The 19,782-nt window shown below is 41.0% G+C and overlaps 1 protein-coding gene across 1 annotated transcript in view; it reads right to left on the minus strand.

Annotated features, from left to right (window-relative positions):
* CLSTN2 (calsyntenin 2) overlaps positions 1–19,782 on the minus strand; it is a 657,536-nt gene that overhangs the window by 402,031 nt on the left and 235,723 nt on the right. Inside the window, exon 2 of the mRNA XM_032264861.1 lies at positions 5,662–5,784. Coding sequence (XP_032120752.1) covers positions 5,662–5,784 — 123 coding nt within the window. The remainder of the gene's footprint in view (positions 1–5,661; positions 5,785–19,782) is intronic.

Consider the following 19,782-nt stretch of genomic DNA (forward strand, 5'->3'; position numbering starts at 1 on the left):
GTGTGTGTGTGTGTGTGTGTGTGTGTGTGTGTGTGTGTGTGTGTGTGTGTGTAATAATAGGACACATGGTTTGCAACACTCTGAAACTGTATCTTGCAACTAACATTACTCCATAGGCAGACATTATAGGTAGAATATAACAAAATTTATTCTCAACTGATATTTATAGAATCCTGCACCATCTTCAAACTACTTTCTGTTACATGATCTAACTGATTGCCCCTACACCATTACACTAGCCAACAATCTAGGCAGCATAGCTTGATAGTACAAATGGGTGGTCAAGCCTCAGAACAAACCCAAAACTTTTCTTTTTAAAAAATTATCATCACAGATTATAATGGCACCATTGTAATCAACCCAAAATGAATCAAACACTTGAGGCTTATTGATAATACAAATTTCGATTATTCTGATTACCCTCATTATTACCATTGCTATGATTATCACAACTATGATTTCCCCCAGTGAGAGTCCTAGGCATTTTGCATTAGTATCTTACTTAACCCACATATTAACACCAGGAATGGGTACTATGATTATCCCCATTTTAAATTTAATGAAACTGCCCCTCAGAGTAGCTCATACAGCTAATAAGCGGCAGAGTTTATGTGTTTGGGCCAAAGCCTGTGACCATTCTCAACTCCTGCCTTCCCTTCTCTCCATAAGACACATGGCTATCCAAAGCATGTGGGAGAGGCTTTCCCAAGGGCCTCTCCCAATTCCTGCCGGAGGGTCTTTGCCATCAGGCACCTATAGGGCCTGATGCATGAAGAAGGCCCTGAGGTGGGTCCAATGATAAGGAGGCAGATAGACTGGCAGACCCTCAACAAAAGGACAAACAGAGTTAACCATGTATGAAAGAGCATTCCCAGCTGCAACCAGCACTATAACCAGCTAATCAAACCAGGCCAAATCACGTCCCAGGCAATTTTCTGGGCAGCCCTCAGAGAGTCACCCAGCCTGAGAAGTCAGCCAATTATGCCTGATCATTCTCTGCAGCCCTGTCCTTATAAAAAACAAGTCCAGACTGGCCCAATGTAGACAAATGAGCCGTTCTATCATCTCTGAAAGGCAATCTAATTCCCTTCAAATTTAAAAGTCTCTACAGTTTCCTAACAGGCCTCAGTAGGGCACAGGTAGAAATTAACAAGTTCACGGTGTGCCCAGCTTGCTTTCATTATCATTTTTTGCCAGGCAGTGGATGGGATTTTCATTGTTACTCAAGGATTTTTTTTCTGTATCTGATTCCCTAAGAAGGTCAGATCTATAGAGCTCAGACACTGGGTTGAGAATTGAGTCAAGTCTAATGGACTTGACTCAAGTCTGAGGGAGGTTTCACTGGCTCAGCATCAGCACTTTACTAATCAGGTGGAGCAGGGATCAAAAGGCAGTATCACAGGGAAAGAGAACTCAGAGTAAGTGCTGAGAAGCCCTAGCTCTAGATTCAGCCCCAGGCTGGCCTGTCCTAGGATGCTGGGCAAGTTGCTTAGCCTGAGTTAGTTATCTCCCCTGCAAAACTGGCAGGAAGGAGGGTATGGAATAGGAAACTCAAATTTATTAAACTTCTCCTATACCTTAAAGCATGCAAGATGTCTCATAGACACTCTTTAAATTTCATCAAAACAACAAACAGCCCTGGAAAGCTTATATTGTTTTATAGATGACAGTAAAGCTACTACTAAATCACACCATTAGAATGAACCTTATGAGGGCCAGGGACTGAGGGGCTTGGGTGGCCTGAATGCAATTGCAAACTCATAGAACTTTTCTGGAAAGCAATTTTACATGTTTCACAACCTGTAAAATGCTTGGCCAATTAACTACAATTCTGGAAATCCATCCAAACAACAGAATCTGAAATGTGGACACATGTTATAATAAAAGAGAATTGAAAATAGACACATTGCCAATCAGAGAATGGTAAACCCTAGAACACCCATTAAGTAGGTAATCATGTAGCCATTTAAAAAGTTGAAGAAAAATATGCAATAAAATGGCAAATTTTCATTACTTTAATGGGAAAAAATACGTTATAGTACTAAAAATGAGGTATAATAGCATGTTTTTTTTTGAGATAGGATCTTGCTCTGGAGTGCAGTGGCACAATCTCGGTTCACTGCAGCCTCAACTTCCCAGGTTCAGTTGATCCTCCTACCTGAGTCTCCTGAGTAGCTGGAAATATAGGTACATGCCAACACACCCAGCTAATTACTACTAATTATCATTATTATTATTTTGCAGAGACACGATCTTACCATGTTTCCCAGGCTGGTCTCAAACTCCTGGGCTCAAGCAATCCTCCCTGCCTCAGCTTCCCAAAGTACTGGGGCTACAAACATGAGCACCCAATATAATCACAAACTCCTGGGCTCAAGCAATCCCCCCTGCCTCAGCTTCCCTAAGTGCTGGGGCTACAAGCATGAAGGTAAAAAAAAAAAAAAAAAAAAAAAAAGTAGAAAAATGACAAGAAGGAAATATACTAAAATGTTAAAAGAGTCTCTCTGGGGTTATAAAAACATATACCTCATGCTTTTTCTGTGTGTTTCACTATGTTATCCACAGTTTCTACAATAAATACTTATCTCATATACCTCACTTGTTATTGTTGTAATCAGGAGATCTACCACAAAAGCTATTTTAAATTCCGGAAGTTTGCACTTATATACAAAAGCAATCATGTTTATTTAAATGAAAATCACGCGAAATTATGTATGATTCTAAATGATATATTGGCAGAATCTATGTGTAGAACATTTTTGTTAAAAAAATTAAAGTGAGAGACAGGTAAGAGAAATAAGACAGAGCACAAATGGTATGAATGGAGCTCTCTTCCACAAAGCTTATAGTCTACCTCCTGGGCTAAATGGGAAATGAAGACCACTGGGAAAGGGGTGGAAAAACTGACATACAATACAAGGGCAGTTGATAAGGGAGAGCTAAAAGCTTCAGTTGACTTCGAGGAGTGATGGAGTTGGCAGATATGAATTTTTCAATTTGATGAGAATGATAGGGATCTGAAATAAATCTTCAGTATTTTCTTTTTAAGACAAATGTTTTAAAATAAATGCCTGCAGCATGGATGGATGGCTAGTGCCTTGTGTCCTGTCTTAGAGCCGATCATAAATAACACTGAGAAAAATAGCTCTGGCTATTCTAAAAAGCACCATTTTTTTTTTTACCCCTAAGAGCTTGGAGGATGATATTTGATGCATTAAGCTAGATTTTTTTAAGGCAGCTGCAAATAACCGTAGTATAGAAGTTGTCTGTAAATGGAAATAACTACCAGAGCTTGGCTTAGAAACAAACTCTGGTTTCAAGAAGTGCTGAACAGTTGTGGGTGCATCTAATGGTCAGAATACAAATTCAAGTTTAAAGGCACTTGATGGGTTTATAACTTAAGGAAATCTTTTGGTGAGTCTTCAGATGAAACATTTAATTCTTCTGCAGCCCTGTAACCAACAAACTTAACCTTTTGTAAATTCAAACTTTCAAATATCAGATTAGTTTGAGGTATGTTTTTTTAAAATTCTGGTCTGTACATCAGAGAGCTTACGACTTTACTGTAGAACAGCTTTTTCAATGACTTCAGTTTCCCTTTCACTATTTTACATTAAAGGACATTAAAGAACAGGGCATTAAAGACAGACATACAAACAATCAGACACATTGCTCATCTTTTAAAGTGCCAGCCTCAGCACACTGCAATGACTTCATATCATCTGATTACTTCCTGTTTGTCATTTATTTTCTGCCATATTTGAATAGGGGTCACATGTTCAGTTGGAAGGGTAAATGAGAGGATCTGCTTGGTGGAAGGACCTCTGCATATAGGCTCTGAGGGAAGGGGCTGAGGGAAGCCAGGGGCTCACGCTCAGGGGAAAGAAAAGCCACACTCAGCCCTGTATTTCAGATCTAATTTATCAAGATAAACTATAATCCTGCATTTTTATGCTAAATATCCCAAGTTTTAAATGTTGTTTCTATTCAGGTTTTGCTGTCACCTAGAATAGAGTACAGTTGATACAATCATAGTTCACAGCAATCATCTAAAACGCCTTGAGTCAAGCGATCCTCCTGCCTCAGCTTCCTGAGAAATTATGACTAAGAATGCACCACCATACCCAGCTAATTATTATTACTATTATTTTATTTTGTAAAGATGGGTTCTGATTATGTTGGCCACGCTGGTCTTGAACTTCTGGTCTGAAATGATTCTCCTGCCTCAGACTCCGAAAGTGCTGGGGTTACAGACAAGAGCCACTACATCTGGCATCTATTTTTTTAAGTGCATAATAAACAGAGCATTTCTATGGCCAAAACATTTTTACTAATATTTGTTTAAAAATCTCATTTCCAGGGATCGCTAAGAATTGCCAACTAAGCCCAATACCATCATCAGCTATGTCCAAGAAAGAGATGCGTTGGAGTCCTCCTAGACTGGCAAAGAAGGTCTAGAGAAGATACTTCATCTTTTGTGGTAAAGACTGCAAGGAGTTTATACTTCCAACTGGCATTTGGTAAAACCGGGACTCTGAGAGTGACTGGGAAATGTATGGAAATGCCTCAATTCTAAACACCACGGAAGCTCTACATAAAACAAAGCTTTCTTCTGGAAGTAAAGAGCATCTCCCTCACTCTTTGCAAGAATGCTTATGGGTTTATCTTAATTTCCCCATTTAACCTACCTTCTTACTCCATACTTTATAATATTCTATAATAAAAGATGTCTTCAAAGAGCTCATCTCTTAGAGGTGCAGAACCCCCTTTTCTTTGCCCAAGTAGCTCAGAATGTAGCAGACAAACTGTCAGAAAAAATAGACTTCATTATGGTGAAAATCTCAACCTGGCACCCATCTATCATAAAGCAATCTTCTAGAAATCTTGAAAACCTTCATTAAATTTCCTGTCTTTCTCCTGACAGTTACAAAATGTTAACAATATTACTCATGATGCAGGCATCTTCAGAAACCCTTTGTCTAATCCCTCTTTCCACCACCATCACCAGTCCCTTCTCTTCATCAAAATCCATGGAAGCATAAGACATAGCTGAGTTCCTCACTCACCCCTCCAGGGGCCTATCCCTTGAAGAGGATCCAAGGAGGAAGCAGAGGTAGCCTTGGTGATAGTGAGAGGCTCTCTAGCCACAAGACTGGGAGTGAAATATGGCATTGTCTGGGGATTCCTCCTCCAAAGATACACCCACTTGGAAGCTCAAGGACAAGACCCTGTGCCACTCTTAGCAGATGTTTCCTGGTCTTTCTCTCTCTCCCTTTTCTCTTGCCAGTTTACCAAGCTACCAAGTTCATCAATTATATGTGGGTAGTAGGAACAATAGGACATCTCTCTATGGGTAAAATTCCCATAAGACCCTTACTAGCCCAACTTCTGCAACTCCACAGGCCACTTCAGCAATTCACCAACCCTTAGAAGAGAAAGAAACAAGGGTCTTGCATTGGAGGCGAGATGAAGAAAAAAAAAAAAGGAGAAACAGAATCCCCCCCAGAAATAAGAAGAGGCATATAGCTTTAACATCACAGGCTGATCTAGAGATGCACAGGTTGGTGACAATAGTTATAAAGCCATATCCTGGGCTTTGCAGAGGTTTCACAGCACATCTTCAAAGTGAGCCAAGCCCAGCCATACGAAGCATAATCTTACCTGCAAAAGGAACTGGTGCATCTTTATCCAGGGCTACCAGTGGTGGATCCAAAATGACTGTGTCATTGTTCTCAGTTATGACCCCGTGATACGAAGTCTCGATCCATGGCTTGTGCTTATTGACTAGAAAATAGGAAAACAAAACCAAACAAAAAGGATCACTATTTGAATAACCAACCCATAATACTGTATTATTAATACTGTATATTTGCCCACTCATAGGCTCTTATGCAGCAATCCCATGAGAAACATGGAGGTTGATAATCCCATTTTAAACTCAGAAAAGCTTCAGAGAATGGTAGGGAGAGGTTCAACCACTCAGAAGGTAAGAAACAGCAGTGACTCTCAAACACTGTTTTGCCTCTAAGACCATGGGTCCTTCGCCTCACCAAAATCTCATTATTTGTATTTCTGGATGCCCAGTATAGATAGATATTATTGAGAACTGATTGAAAGCTTTAATTCTCTAATGCTACTGTCTATTAATAGATATTTCAGAGCTAAAGTCCTTTATCAATCAATAAACTAGCAGTTACTGCTATTTATGCTGGGGTATCTGACCTCAACTGAATCTGATCCATTATTAGAAGTTACTGCATTTTATATACATATATACACACATACACATACACGTGTATAAAAATCATTATATATGTAACAATACAACAGATATTTGAGTATGTTCTGATCATTTAAAGACTATGTCTGTCTCCGTGGTCTAAATTATCTAGCAACTTAAGTTGTTCTTCAGTAATTTGACTAGCTGAATTAAATAATAACCAATGAACAATTAATACACTTAAAATACATATCAAGTATGTTATAGGTTGAACTGCATCCTGCACATAAAGAAATACACTGAGATTGCTGGGGAAGATGGCCGACTAGGAACAGCTCAGGATTGCAGCTCCCAGTGAAAGTGCAGAGGGTGAGTGGACGCCACATTTCCAGATGGATTTTTATTGCCCACAGACGAGGAGATTCCCAGGCGGAGGAGCCCCACGGGTCCCCAGTGTGGCCGTTTTGGCCTGCGCGACTGCTTGCCAGTGCCCTGACATGGCGGTTCTCCGTACAAAATACACTGGTCTGGGTGCCCTCTTAGCAGGCGATTGGAGCCCTGGGGAAGCAGATCACCCATTCATCTGATTTAAAAGGGGACTGAAATAGGGAGCCAGGCCAGGAGATTCCTGGGCAAAAAAACTGCCAGGAATCTCAGCGCTGCTGTTTCAGCCGGCGCAGTGAGACACTGTACAGGAAATCACACAGATCTGGGCGGCTTTTCAACAGGCGACTGGAACACCTGGGAGAGAGTCGACTGTTCAACTGAAAAAAAAAAAAAAAAAAAGAAAAAAAAAGAAAAAAAAAAAGAAAAGACTCTGAGTCAGGGAGCCAGGTGATCAGGTTCGGCTGGTCCCACCCCCCAACAACAACAACAACAACAAAACAGTAATTGAAAATGCTCTGGGTTGAAAGTTTCACAGGAAGCACAGCTGAACCCGGGACAGTCCAGCTCTGTGGGGGAGGAGCGTGAGCCATTACTGAGAAACTCCACCACTACGGAGGCAGTCCACTGTCACTGAGGCAGCCTGCCATTGCTGAGGCAGCCCGCCGGTTGCGGAGGCAACCTGCCACCACAGAGAGAGTTCGCCATTACAGAGGCGGGCCACCATTGCCGAGGAAGTTCTGATTACACCCATATAAAGAGAACTGCAGGGAAGATCACACAACAGCTGGGCGGAGCCGAAGGCAGCTCAGGAAAGCCTCTGCAGGCAGACAGCGACTAGGCTGCCTCCTCGCTGGGCAGGGCAGCCCTGAAAAAAGAAAAAGGCAGCAGCACAACGGAAACTCATAAATAAAGCCCTAACTCCCTGGGACAGAGCACCTGGAAAAAAAAAAAAAAAGGGGGAGTTTATCGGCTCTACTGCAGCAGACCTAAACGTACCTGACCAGCAACTCTGAATGAACAACGGAGCTCACAGCTCAGCACTTGAGCTCCAATAAAGGACAGACTGTCTCCTCAAGCAGCTCCCTGACCCCTGTATATCCAAAGAGTCACCTCATAAAGGAGAGAACAGACTGACATTTGGCGGGTATCCTTCTGGGACAAAGATAGCACAAGAAGAAACTGGTAGCAACCCTTACTGTTATGCAGCTGCTGCAAGTGATCCCCAGGCAAGCAGGGCCTGGAGTGGACCTCAGCAGTCCTACAGCAGAGGGGCCAGACGGTTAGAAGGAAAACTAAGAAACAGAAATAACTTCACCATCCACAAACTGGAAGTTCACTCAGAGACCCAGTCTGAAAGTCAGCAACTGCAAAGACAACAAGTGGATAAATCCACAAAGATGGGAAGAAACCAGTGCAAAAAGGATGAAAACACCCGAAACCAGAACACCTCTCCTACTACAAGGGATCACAACTCCTCACCAGCAAGGGAACAAGGCTGGATAGAGAATGAGCGTGATGAAATGACAGAATCAGACTTCAGAAAGTGGGTAATAAGAAAATTCTGTGAGCTAAAAGAACATGTTCTAACACAATGCAAAGAAACTAAGAATGTTGAAAAAAGATTTGACGAAATGCTAATGAGAATGGACAACATAGAGAGGAATGTAAGTGAATCGATGGAGCTGAAAAACACAACACGAGAACTTCGCGAAGCATGCACAAGTTTCAAAAGCCGAGTTGACCAAGCAGAAGAAAGGATATCAGAGGTCGAAGATCAACTCAATGAAATAAAATGAGAAGGCAAGAATTGAGAAAAAAGGGCGAAAAGGAATGAACAAAGTCTCCAAGAAATGTGTGACTATGTGAAAAGACCTAATCTACATTTGATAGGTGTACCTGAATGTGACGAAGAGAATGAATCCAAGCTGGAAAATATTCTTCAGGATATTATCCAGGAAAACTTCCCCAACCTAGCAAGGCAGGCAAATATTCAAGTCCAGAAAACACAGAGAACACCACAAAGATATTCCTAAAGAAGAGCAACCCCAAGGCACATAATCATCAGATTCACCAGTGTTGAAATGAAGGAGAAAATGCTAAGGGCAGCCAGAGAGAAAGGTCAGGTCACCCACAAACGGAAGCCCATCAGATTCACAGCAGATCTCTCAGCAGAAACCCTACAAGCCAGAAGAGAGTGGGGGTCAATATTCAACATCCTTAAAGAAAAGAACTTTCAACCCAGAATCTCCTATCCAGCCGAACTAAGCTTCATAAGTGAAGGAAAAATAAAATCCTTTGCGAACAAGCAAGTACTCAGAGATTTCATCACCACCAGGCCTGCTTTACAAGAGCTCCTGAAAGAGGCTCTATACATATAAAGGTACAACCAGTACCAGCCACTCCAAAAACATACCAAATGGTAAAGAGCATCAACACAATCAAGAATCTGCATCAACTAACGGGCAAAACGGCCAGCTAGCACCAAAATGGCAGTATCAAATTCACACATAACAATATTAACCCTAAATGTAAATGGACTAAATGCCCCAATCAAAAGACACAGACTGGCAAATTGGATAAAAAGCCAAAACCCATCGGTGTGCTGTATCCAGGAAACCCATCTCACATGCAAGGATACACAAAGGCTCAAAATAAAGGGATGGAGGAAGATTTACCAAGCAAATGGAGAGCAAAAAAAAAAAAAAAGCAGGAGTTGCAATTCTCATCTCTGATAAAATAGACTTTAAAGCAACAAAGATCAAAAGAGACAGAGGACATTATATAATGGTAAAAGGATCAATAAAACAAGAAGAGCTAACAATTCTAAATATATACACACCCAATACAGGAGCACCCAGATACATAAGGCAAGTTCTTAATAACTTACAGAGAGACTTAGACTCCCACACAATTATAGTGGGAGACTTTAACACCCCATTGTCAATATTAGACAGATCAACCAGACAGAAAATTAACAAGGATATCAAGGACTTGAAGTAAGACCTGGACCAAGCAAACCTGATAGACATTTACAGAACTCTCCACCCCAAATCCACAGAATATACATTCTTCTCAGCACCACATCACACCTACTCTAAAATTGACCACATAATTGAAAGTAAATCACTCCTCAGCAAATGCAAAAGAACGTAAATCATAACAAACAGTCTCTCAGACCACAGTACAATTGAGTTAGAACTGAGAATGCAGAAACTAACTCAAAACCACACAGCTTCATGGAAACTGAACAACTGGCTCTTGAATGTTGACTGGATAAACAATGAAATGAAGGCAGAAATAAAGATGTTCTTCAAAACCAACGAGAACGAAGACACAACATACCAGAATCTCTGGGACACATTTAAAGCAGTCTCTAGAGGAAAATATATAGCAATAAGTGCCCACATGAGAAGCAAGGAGAGATCTAAAATTGAAACCCTAGCATCAAAATTGAAAGAGCTAGAGGAGCAAGATCAAAAAAACTCAAAGTCTAGCAGAAGACAAGAAATAACTAAGATCAGAGCAGAACTGAAGGAGATAGAGACACAAAAAACCCTTCAAAAAAATCAGTAAATCCAGGAGCTGGTTTTTCGAAAAGATCAACTAAATAGACAGACCACTAGCCAGATGAATAAAAAAGAAAAGAGAGAATCACCAAATTGATGCAATAAAAAAACGATAAAGGGGATATCACCACAGATTCCACAGAAATTCAAACCACCATCAGTTGTTTGTAATAACAAACAACTCTATGCACATAAACTAGTAAACCTGGAAGAAATGGATAAATTCCTGGACACTTGCCTCCTCCCAAGCCTAAATCAGGAAGAAGTCGAAACCCTGAATAGACCAATAACAAGGTCTGAAGTTGAGGCAGCAATTAAGAGCTTACCACCCAAAAAAAGCCCAGGTCCAGATGGGTTCACAGTCGAATTCTACCAGATACAAAAAGAGGAGGTTGTACATGCCTTCTGAAACTATTCCAAATAATCCAAAAAAAGGGGAATCCTTCCCAAATCATTTTATGAAACAAACATCATCCTAATACCAAAACCTGGCAGAGACTCAACAAGAAAACAACTTCAGGCCAATATCCATGAGGAACACAGATGCAAAAATCTTCAATAAAATACTGGCAGGCCGATTGCAACAGCACATCAAAAAGCTTACCCACCATGATCAAGTAGGCTTCATCCCAGGGATGCAAGGCTAGTTCAACATATGCAAGTCTATAAACGTAATGCACCACATAAACAGAACCAAAGACGAAAACCACATGATTATCTCAATTGATGCAGAGAAGGCCTTTTACAAAATTCAACAGCCCTTTATGCTAAAAACTCTCAATAAACTAGGTATTGACGGAACAAACCTCAAAATAATAAAAACTATTTACCACAAACCAACAGTCAATATCATACTGAATGGGCAAAAACTGGAAGCATTCCCTTTGAAATCTGGCACTAGACAAGGATGCCCTCTCTCACCACTCCTATTCAATATAGTACTGGAAGTTCTAGCCAGAGCAATCAGGCAAGAAAAAGAAAAAAGTATATTCAAATAGGAAAGGAGGAAGTCAAATTGTCTCTATTTGCAGGTGACATGATTGTATATCTAGAAGACCCCATCGTCTCAGCCCAAAATCTCCTGAAACTGATAAGCAAGTTCAGCAAAGTCTCAGGATACAAAATCAATGTGCAAAAATCACAAGCATTCCTATACACCAATAACAGACTTAAAGAGAGCAAAATCAAGAATGAACTGCCATTCACAATTGCTACAAAGAGAATAAAATACCTAGGAATACAACTAACAAAGGCTGTAAAGGACCTCTTCAAGGAGAACTACAAGCCACTGCTCAACGAAATAAGTGAGGGCACAAACAGATGGAGAAACATTCCATGTTCATGGTTAGGCAGAATCGATATAGTAAAAATGGCCATACTGCCCAAAGCAATTTACAGATTCAACGCTATCCCCATCAAGCTACCAATGACCTTCTTCACAGAACTGGAAATAAACGCCTTAAACTTCATATGGAACCAAAAGGGAGCCCGCATAGCCAAGTCCATTCTAAGCAATAAGAACAAAGCTGGAGGCATCACACTACTGGACTTCAAACTATATTACAAGGCTACAGTAATCAAAACAGCATGGTACTGGTACCAAAACAGAGATATAGGCCAATGGAACAGAACAGAGGCCTCGGAGGCAAGACAGCATACCTAAAACCATTTGATCTTTGACAAACCTGACAAAAGCAAACAATGGGGAAAGGATTCCCTGTTTAATAAATGGTGTTGGGAAAACTGGCTAGCCATGTGCAGAAAGAAGAAACTGGATTCCTTCCTGACAGCTTACACTAAAATTAACTCCAGATGGATTAAAGACTTAAACAAAAGACCTAACACCATAAAAACCCTAAAGAAAATCTAGGCAAAACCATTCAGGACATAGGTGTAGGCAAGGACTTCATGACCAAAACACCAAAAGCATTGGGAACAAAAGCCAAAACAGACAAATGGGACGTAATTAAACTGCATAGCTTCTGCACGGCAAAAGAAACAGTCATTAGAGTGAATCGGCAACCAACAGAATGGGAAAACATTTTTGCAGTTTACCCATCTGACAAAGGGCTGATATCCAGAATTTACAAAGAATTAAAACAGATTTACAAGGAAAAAACAAACAAGCCCATTCAAAAGTGGGCAAAGGGTGTGAACAGACATTTTACGAAAGAAGACATACATAAGGCCAACAAACATATGAAAAAATGCTCATCATCACTGGTCATTAGAGAAATGCAAATCAAAACTACATTGAGATACTATCTCATACCAGTTAGAATGGCGATCATTAAAAAATCTAGTGACAACAGATGCTGAAGAGGATGTGGAGAAATAGGAACACTTTTACACTGTTAGTGGGAGTGTAAATTAGTTCAACTATTGTAGAAGACGGTGTGGTGATTTCTTAAGGACCTAGAAATAGAAATTCCATTTGACCCAGCAATCCCATTACTGGGTATATATCCAAAGGATTATAAATCATTCTACTATAAGGACACATGCACACAAATGTTCATTGCAGCACTGTTTACAATAGCAAAGACCTGGAACCAACCCAAATGCCCATTGATGATAGACTGGACAGGGAAAATGTGGCACATATACACCATGGAATATTATGCAGCCATCAAAAACGATGAGTTTGTGTCCTTTGTAGGGACATGGATGAACCTGGAAACAATCATTCTCAGCAAACTGACACAAGAGCAGAAAATCAAACACCGCATGTTCTCACTCAAAGGCGGGTGAACAATGAGAACACATGGACACAGGGAGGAGAGCATCACACACTGGGGTCTGTTGGGGGGAAACGGGGGAGAAACAGTGGGGGGTGTGGAGTTGGGGAGAGAAATGCCAGATACAGGGGAAAGGGAGGAAGGCAGTAAATCACACTGCCATGTGTGTACCTATGCAACAATCTTGCATGTTCTTCACATGTACCCCAAAACCTAAAATGCAATTAAAAAAAAATAAATAAATTTAAAAAAAGAGAAAGAAATACATTGAAATCCTATCACCTAGAATCTCAGAATGTGAATGTATTTGGAGGTGGAATCTTTAGTGGGGTTAATCAAGTTTTAAAATGTCATTTTGATGGCTCCTCATCCAATATGATTGGTCTACTCATATAAAGGGAAACTTGTGGCACAAATACATGCATACTGAGCGAATCTCATGTGAAGGTGGGGTTATGCAGCCCCAGGCCAAGGATCTACAGGAAGCTAGGAGAGAATCCTGGGACAGAGCCTTTCCTAGAGCCTTTGGAAGGAATCTGGTCCTACCAACACCTTAATTTCTTATTTCTGGCATCCATAAGTGTAAGACAGCATGTTTGTGTTGTTCCCAGATACGCAGTGATATGGTTTGGCTCTGTGTTCCCACCCAACTCTCATCTTGAATTGTACTCCCATAATTCTCATATGTTTTGGGAGGGACCCGGTGGTAGTTAATTGGATCATGGGAGTGGTTTCCCCCATACTGTTCTTGTGGTTGTAAGTCCCACAAGATCTGATGATTTTCTCAGGGGTTTCTGCTTTTGTATCTTTCTCATTTTCTCTTTGCCCATTGTCACCCATGTGAGACAGGATGGTTAAGATGTCCAGTTAAACTTCCTTCTTTTGTAAATTACCTAGTCTGTGGTGTGACTTTAGAGCAGCATGAAAATGGACTAGTACAGTAAATTGGTACCAGTAGAGTGTGGCGTTGCTGAAAAGACATCCACAATGTGGAAACAACTTTGGAACTGCGTAACAGGCAGAGACTGGAACAGTTTGGAAGGCTCAGAAGAAGAAAGGAAAATGTAACAAAGTTTGGAACGTCCTAGAGACTTGTTCAATGGCTTTGCCCAAAATGCTGATAGTGATATGGCCAATAAGGTCTAGGCTAAGGTGGTCTTAGATGGAGAAGAGGAACTTGTTGGGAACTGGAGCAAAGGTGACTCTTGACTCTTGTTATAATTTAGCAAAGAGACTGGCAGCATTTTGCCCCTGACCTAGAGACCTGTGGGACTTTGAACTCAAGAGAGATGAGTTAGGGTATGTGGTGGAAGAAATTTTTAAAAGCAGCAAAGTATTCGAGAGGTAACTTGGGTGCTGTTAAAAGCATTCAGTTTTAAAAGGGAAACAGAGCAAAAAAGTTTTAAAAATATGCAGCCTGACAATAGGATAGAAAAAAAAAAAAATCCCAATTTTCTGAAGAGAAATTCCAGCCAGCTGTAGAAATTTGCATAAGTAACAAGGAGCCCAATGTTAATCCCCAAGGCAATGGGGAAAATGTCTCCAGTACATGTCAGAGACATTTGTGGCAGCCCCTCCCATCACAGGCCAGTGGGCCTAGGAGGAAAATGTGGTTTTGTGGGCTGGGCCCCTGAGCTGTGTGCTGCCTAGGGACTTGGTGCTCTGCATCCCAGCTGTTCCAGCCATGGCTGAAGGGGGCCAACATAGAGCTCAGGCTAAGGCTTCAGATTGCTTAGGCTTCCAGCCTTGGCAGCGTCCACATAGTATTGAGCCTACAGTGCACAGAGTCAAGAATTCAGGTTTGGGAACCTCCATCTGGATTTCAGAACAGGTACAGAAATGACTGAATGCCCAGGGAGAAGTTTTCCTCAGGGGAGGGGCTCTCATGGAGAACCCCTGCTATGGCAGTGCAGAAGGGAAATGTGGGGTCGGAGCCTCCACACAGAGTCCCTACTGGGGTACCGCCTAGTGGAGCTGTGAGAAGGTCACTGTCCTCCAGACCCCAGAATGCTAGATCCACTGACAGCTTGTATCGTGTGCCTGGAAAAGTGGCAGACACTCAACACCGGCCCGTGAAAGCAGCTGGGTGGGAGGCTGTACCCTGCAAAACCACAGGGATGGAGTTGCCCAAAACCATGGGAACCAAACTGTTGCATCAGCATGACCTGGATGTGAGAAATGGAGTCAAAGGATGCCACTTTGGAACTTTAAGATTTGACAGCCATACTGGATTTTGGACTTGCACAGGCCCTGTAGCCCTTTTGTTTTGGCCAATTTCTCCCATTTGGAATGACTGTATTTACCCAACGTCTGTACCCCCATTGTATCTAGGAAATAACTAGCTTGCTTTTGGTTTTACAAGCTCACAGGCAGAGGGGACTTGCTTTGTCTCAGATGACACTCTGGACTGTGGATTTTTGATTAATGCTGAAATGAGCTAAGACTTTAGGGGACTGTTGGGAAGGCATGATTGTTTTTGAAATGTGAGGACATGAGATTTGGCAAGGGCCAGGGGCAGAATGATATAGTTTGGCTGTGTCCCCATCCAAATCTCATTTTGAATTGTACACCCATAATTCCCACATGTTGTGGGAAGGAGCCCATGGGAGATAACTGAATCATGAGGGAAGTTTCTCCCATACTGTTCTCGTGGTAGTGAATAAGTCCCACAAAATCTGATAGTTTTATAAGAGGTTTCTGTTTGTGTCTTCCTTATTCTCTTTCTCTCCTGCCATCCATGTAAGACAGGACTTGATCTTCCCTGCATTCCACCATGATTGTGGGGCTTCCCCAGCCATGTGGAACTGTAAGTCTAATTAAACCTCCTTCTTTTGTAAATTGCCCAGTCTTGAGTAAGTCTTTATCAGCAGCAGGAAAATGGACAAATATACCCAGTTTGTGGTATTTTGTTCCAGCAGCCCCAGCAAATGAATACGGTATACTTATATCAGCAGGTACTAATGAAGGGTAGAGAACTGAAATAAGACTGTGTCAGGATTTGGTATAATATTCCTATGTGAGAACCTCATCTGTTGAAAACCTAGTTCTTGCCAATTCCTTCCCCTTGTATGTCTTGTTCGATTGGTTCTGGCCCAACCCACTCCTATCTGGACAGCTGCAAGCGCCTCCTGACTGGTCTCTCTGTTGGAAGTCTTGTGCTATGCCAGTCTATTCTGCACACTGGTATCAAGAGTGATCTTTCTAAAATGTTCATCTGATTACTCAACTGTGAGATGCTTGGTTCTTTTTTAGTCCCCCCCATACCCTCAACAGAAGTCTGGATATAGAGTAGGTACATTAGAATCAAAATAGTAGGTTAGAGAGACTAATCAAAATTGTTCTGATGCCAACCCGCATGCCCTGCTTCATAGTTTAAAAGGTGTGGTCACATATCCAGTGCTTCCCACAACATCCTGTGAGGTAGGCATGATCATTATAAAGAAAATAAACTACCTCCACAAGGTGTAACTTTCCCAAGGCGATTATACGGTTAAAAATTAATAGGTGAGAAAACCAGAAACTCATCAGTTTGTGATAGATGAAAAGTGCATGCACACACACATAATATATATGTAATGCACGTTATACTGTATGTAATATACTGTATATATTACATTACAAATTTTTCAGTAGCTATGGCAAAGTGAGAGCTTATAGAATTGAGAGCAGCTCCGAAGCAGTGGCTCCTGTCCTTTCCCACCTCATCATCCTTATCCAGGATCAGTGGCAGACTCAACCAGGGCCACCATTTTGCTCCTTCTCACCCATTCCACAGCAATCACAAACTAACTGAAAAGCAGTCTAATGAGGCAGGGACATGTCCTTGTTATTCTCAGGTCTTGGCCCCTGAAACCCATTTTTACAGATTGGACCATGCCCAGGGCAGAGAGAAGCTCTGGCCACTGCAGGTGTGAACTGGGCAGTAGGCACATCCATCCTCACATTTTGGCATTCAGACCAATGCTTCATTATGGACCCTGGAAGAATTACAACCACCCTGGGCTGTCCCCACACTCCTTTGCTCTATTATTAGCCATCAACACAAATGCAATGTAAATAATTTGCAGCTGTTGGAGGAAACAATTAAATATTTTTTCCCCTTAATTAAACCTAGGGGCCTATTCATTAGAACTGTGTACAGAGCATATGCCAGGAGCTCACTCAGTGTTTCAGATTCATTGTGCCTATCTAAATGGTCTAAGTTAGATAGGCTCAGTGGCAGGCAATGAAATCTAAAGTTGCATTTCTTGGTTTTAGCCCCGACTTAGCCACTTCTAGCTGGTCCTACGTGAATCCGGTGGCCTCACAGTTTCAGTTCCCACAACTGTAAAATGCTGATGATGATGCCACTTACAGTATTGTTCTGTCATTCATACGTCCTGTGCTAGACACACAGCTGCTGCTTTTTCATTACTCAGACCCACCACCCTGCTCTCTGGGCAGTGACAGTGTTGGCAGAAGAGGTGATTTATAGACCAACTTTAAAGCTGAGGTTTTCCCCCCATTAGGAAATGGGCTGACTTCCTTCTCTGCACAAGTCTGCCTTCCTTTACTTCTCTCCATCACTACTTCAGTTAGTTGGGTACCTGTCACATATTAGGCATTTTACATACACACATTCATTAATCCTCACAACAACCCCATTAGGTAATACTTTATTTCTCATTTTGTGGATAACTGAAGCTTAGAGGGATTTAACGGGATTTCAATTTGGATAACAAGAATGCTATCATCCCCCAAATTTTATCCCTTGTCTCCCACATTCTAACTACTCTCACATCTATCAGGATTTTTGCTTTGTCAAGATTGATTCATAAACAAAATTGCCTTCTGTCCTTTCTAGATCAAATCATCAGGGTTACAAACCAATAACTTTAATTTATATTAATTTGACTATGAAGATGTACAATAATTACTTTCTCTTAGTTTTCAAATGATCGTTTCAAGGACAACATTACTTCCATCCAGATCAACTGGATTCTTTATTTTTTACTCCATCATATGGCTGAATCATGCTCCATCTTAGCTTGCATCACATTTGGAAACAGCCTTCTTTGTATATTTTTGTTTCTTGAATTTAATGATTACCTTTCTATTGAGTAATGAAACATAAAATTCTTCTCTAAGCTCAATTAGGTTACAGTTTTTAAATCATCTCATCTATTACTCATTCTTCACTTGTGAAATGGAGATACTTATTTCTCAGGAATGTCGTGAAAATTGCAAGAAATGATGTAAGTGAACACAGTACCCAGGAGCAGAGTAGGCATTCAAATACTCGTAACTCCCCCTACCCCATCTCATGATCCTGAGTGGCTAAGGTGTACCCCTGCACTCTCAGAAATATTTACCCCAGCTTCATCCATTCAATAAATATTAATGGGGTATCTAAAATCTACAGAAAACATACCAAGCATTGAGATAAAAATGAGAAGTCCTTTAAAAAGCATCTGACAAAATTCAGTATCTATTTATAATTAAAACTATTAGCAAATGAAAAATAGAAGACAACTTTCTGTACACCTGCCACCAAAATATATATAAACAGCAAATGAGAGCATAAAAAGATGTTCAGCATCAATACTCATTAAGGGTATGTAAATTAAAGCCACAATGGGATATCACCACATCACCACTTAAATGGCTAAAATAAAACTGACAGTATCAAGTTCTGATAAAGATGTAAAGCAACTGGAACTTTTAGACATTTTTGGTAAGAATGTAAGAATAATATAGTCGCTTTGCAAAACAGTTTAGCAGTTTCTTATAAAATGACTCAGCAATTCTATTCCTAGGATTTATGCAAGAGTAATGAAAACATAAATTACACGAAAAGACTTGTATAGAAATGATCACAGAATCTTTATTCAGAATACTTAGTGCCAAACTGGTAACTAAAATGGCCATCAACTAGCAAATGGATAAACAAATTTCAGTCTATCTAGATAATGGACACCCACTCAACAATATAAGAACAACTACTGATCCATATAACAAAACAGATGAATCACCGAAGCATTTCACTGGTGAAATGAAGTGAAAGAAGTCAGAACAAAAAGACTGCATGTTATTTGATGCCATTCATATGACATTTTAGAAAACACAAAGATATGGGGACAGATAACAGATCAGTAGTGGCTAGGGCTTGGGGTGGAGTGGGATTTAATTGTAAAGGGGAACAAGGGAAGATTCTGGTATGATGGAACCATTCTGTACCTTGAATGTAGTGGCGGTTACACTTCTGCATGTGTGTGTTTCTCAAAACTTATCCAACCTCACACTTAAAAGAGGTGAATCCTATTCTGTCTGTGTTAATTATGCCCCAATACATGTGAGGCAAGAACAAAGTCCTCGTCCTCAAAGGACTGTCAGACTAGAAGGGTAAACAGTATGGTAAGAGGGAGGTGGGAAGAGGAAGAGCAGAGTCCTGTGGAAAAAGAGAAGAGGAGTGCTACCTCAGTCAAGGGAACCCAGGATTACTTCCTGGAGAAAGTAAATTCTAAGTCATGAGCAGCAGAAATTCAGCAGGCATAAAGGATGTGGAGGGCTCCAGGCCGAAGAACGTGGTTGGGCAAAGGCCCAATGGTAAAAGCATTTAATATATCTTGGGGGAAATGTAACTAGTTTGGCTTAGCTATAGAACAAAGTTTGAGGGAGCAAAGCCAACCATAGTGCTGACTGAGACAGCAATCACATTACCCAGTGCTTACTGGCATGTACAGAAATCATCCAGGAGCTACTCCCAAACCCTGGCTTCATGGGATGCTGGAGAACCATCTCCTTTCCAGAAAGAAGTAGTGGCTATTAATGCCTGTGGCTTGGCTGTTATTCCTTATTTAATCTGTTCCATACCCTGATGTTTCCTCCCTGA

This window comes from Sapajus apella, unplaced genomic scaffold (assembly GCF_009761245.1).
Source record: "Sapajus apella isolate SASKATOON/1434 unplaced genomic scaffold, GSC_monkey_1.0 scaffold4, whole genome shotgun sequence".
NCBI lineage: Eukaryota > Metazoa > Chordata > Mammalia > Primates > Cebidae > Sapajus > Sapajus apella.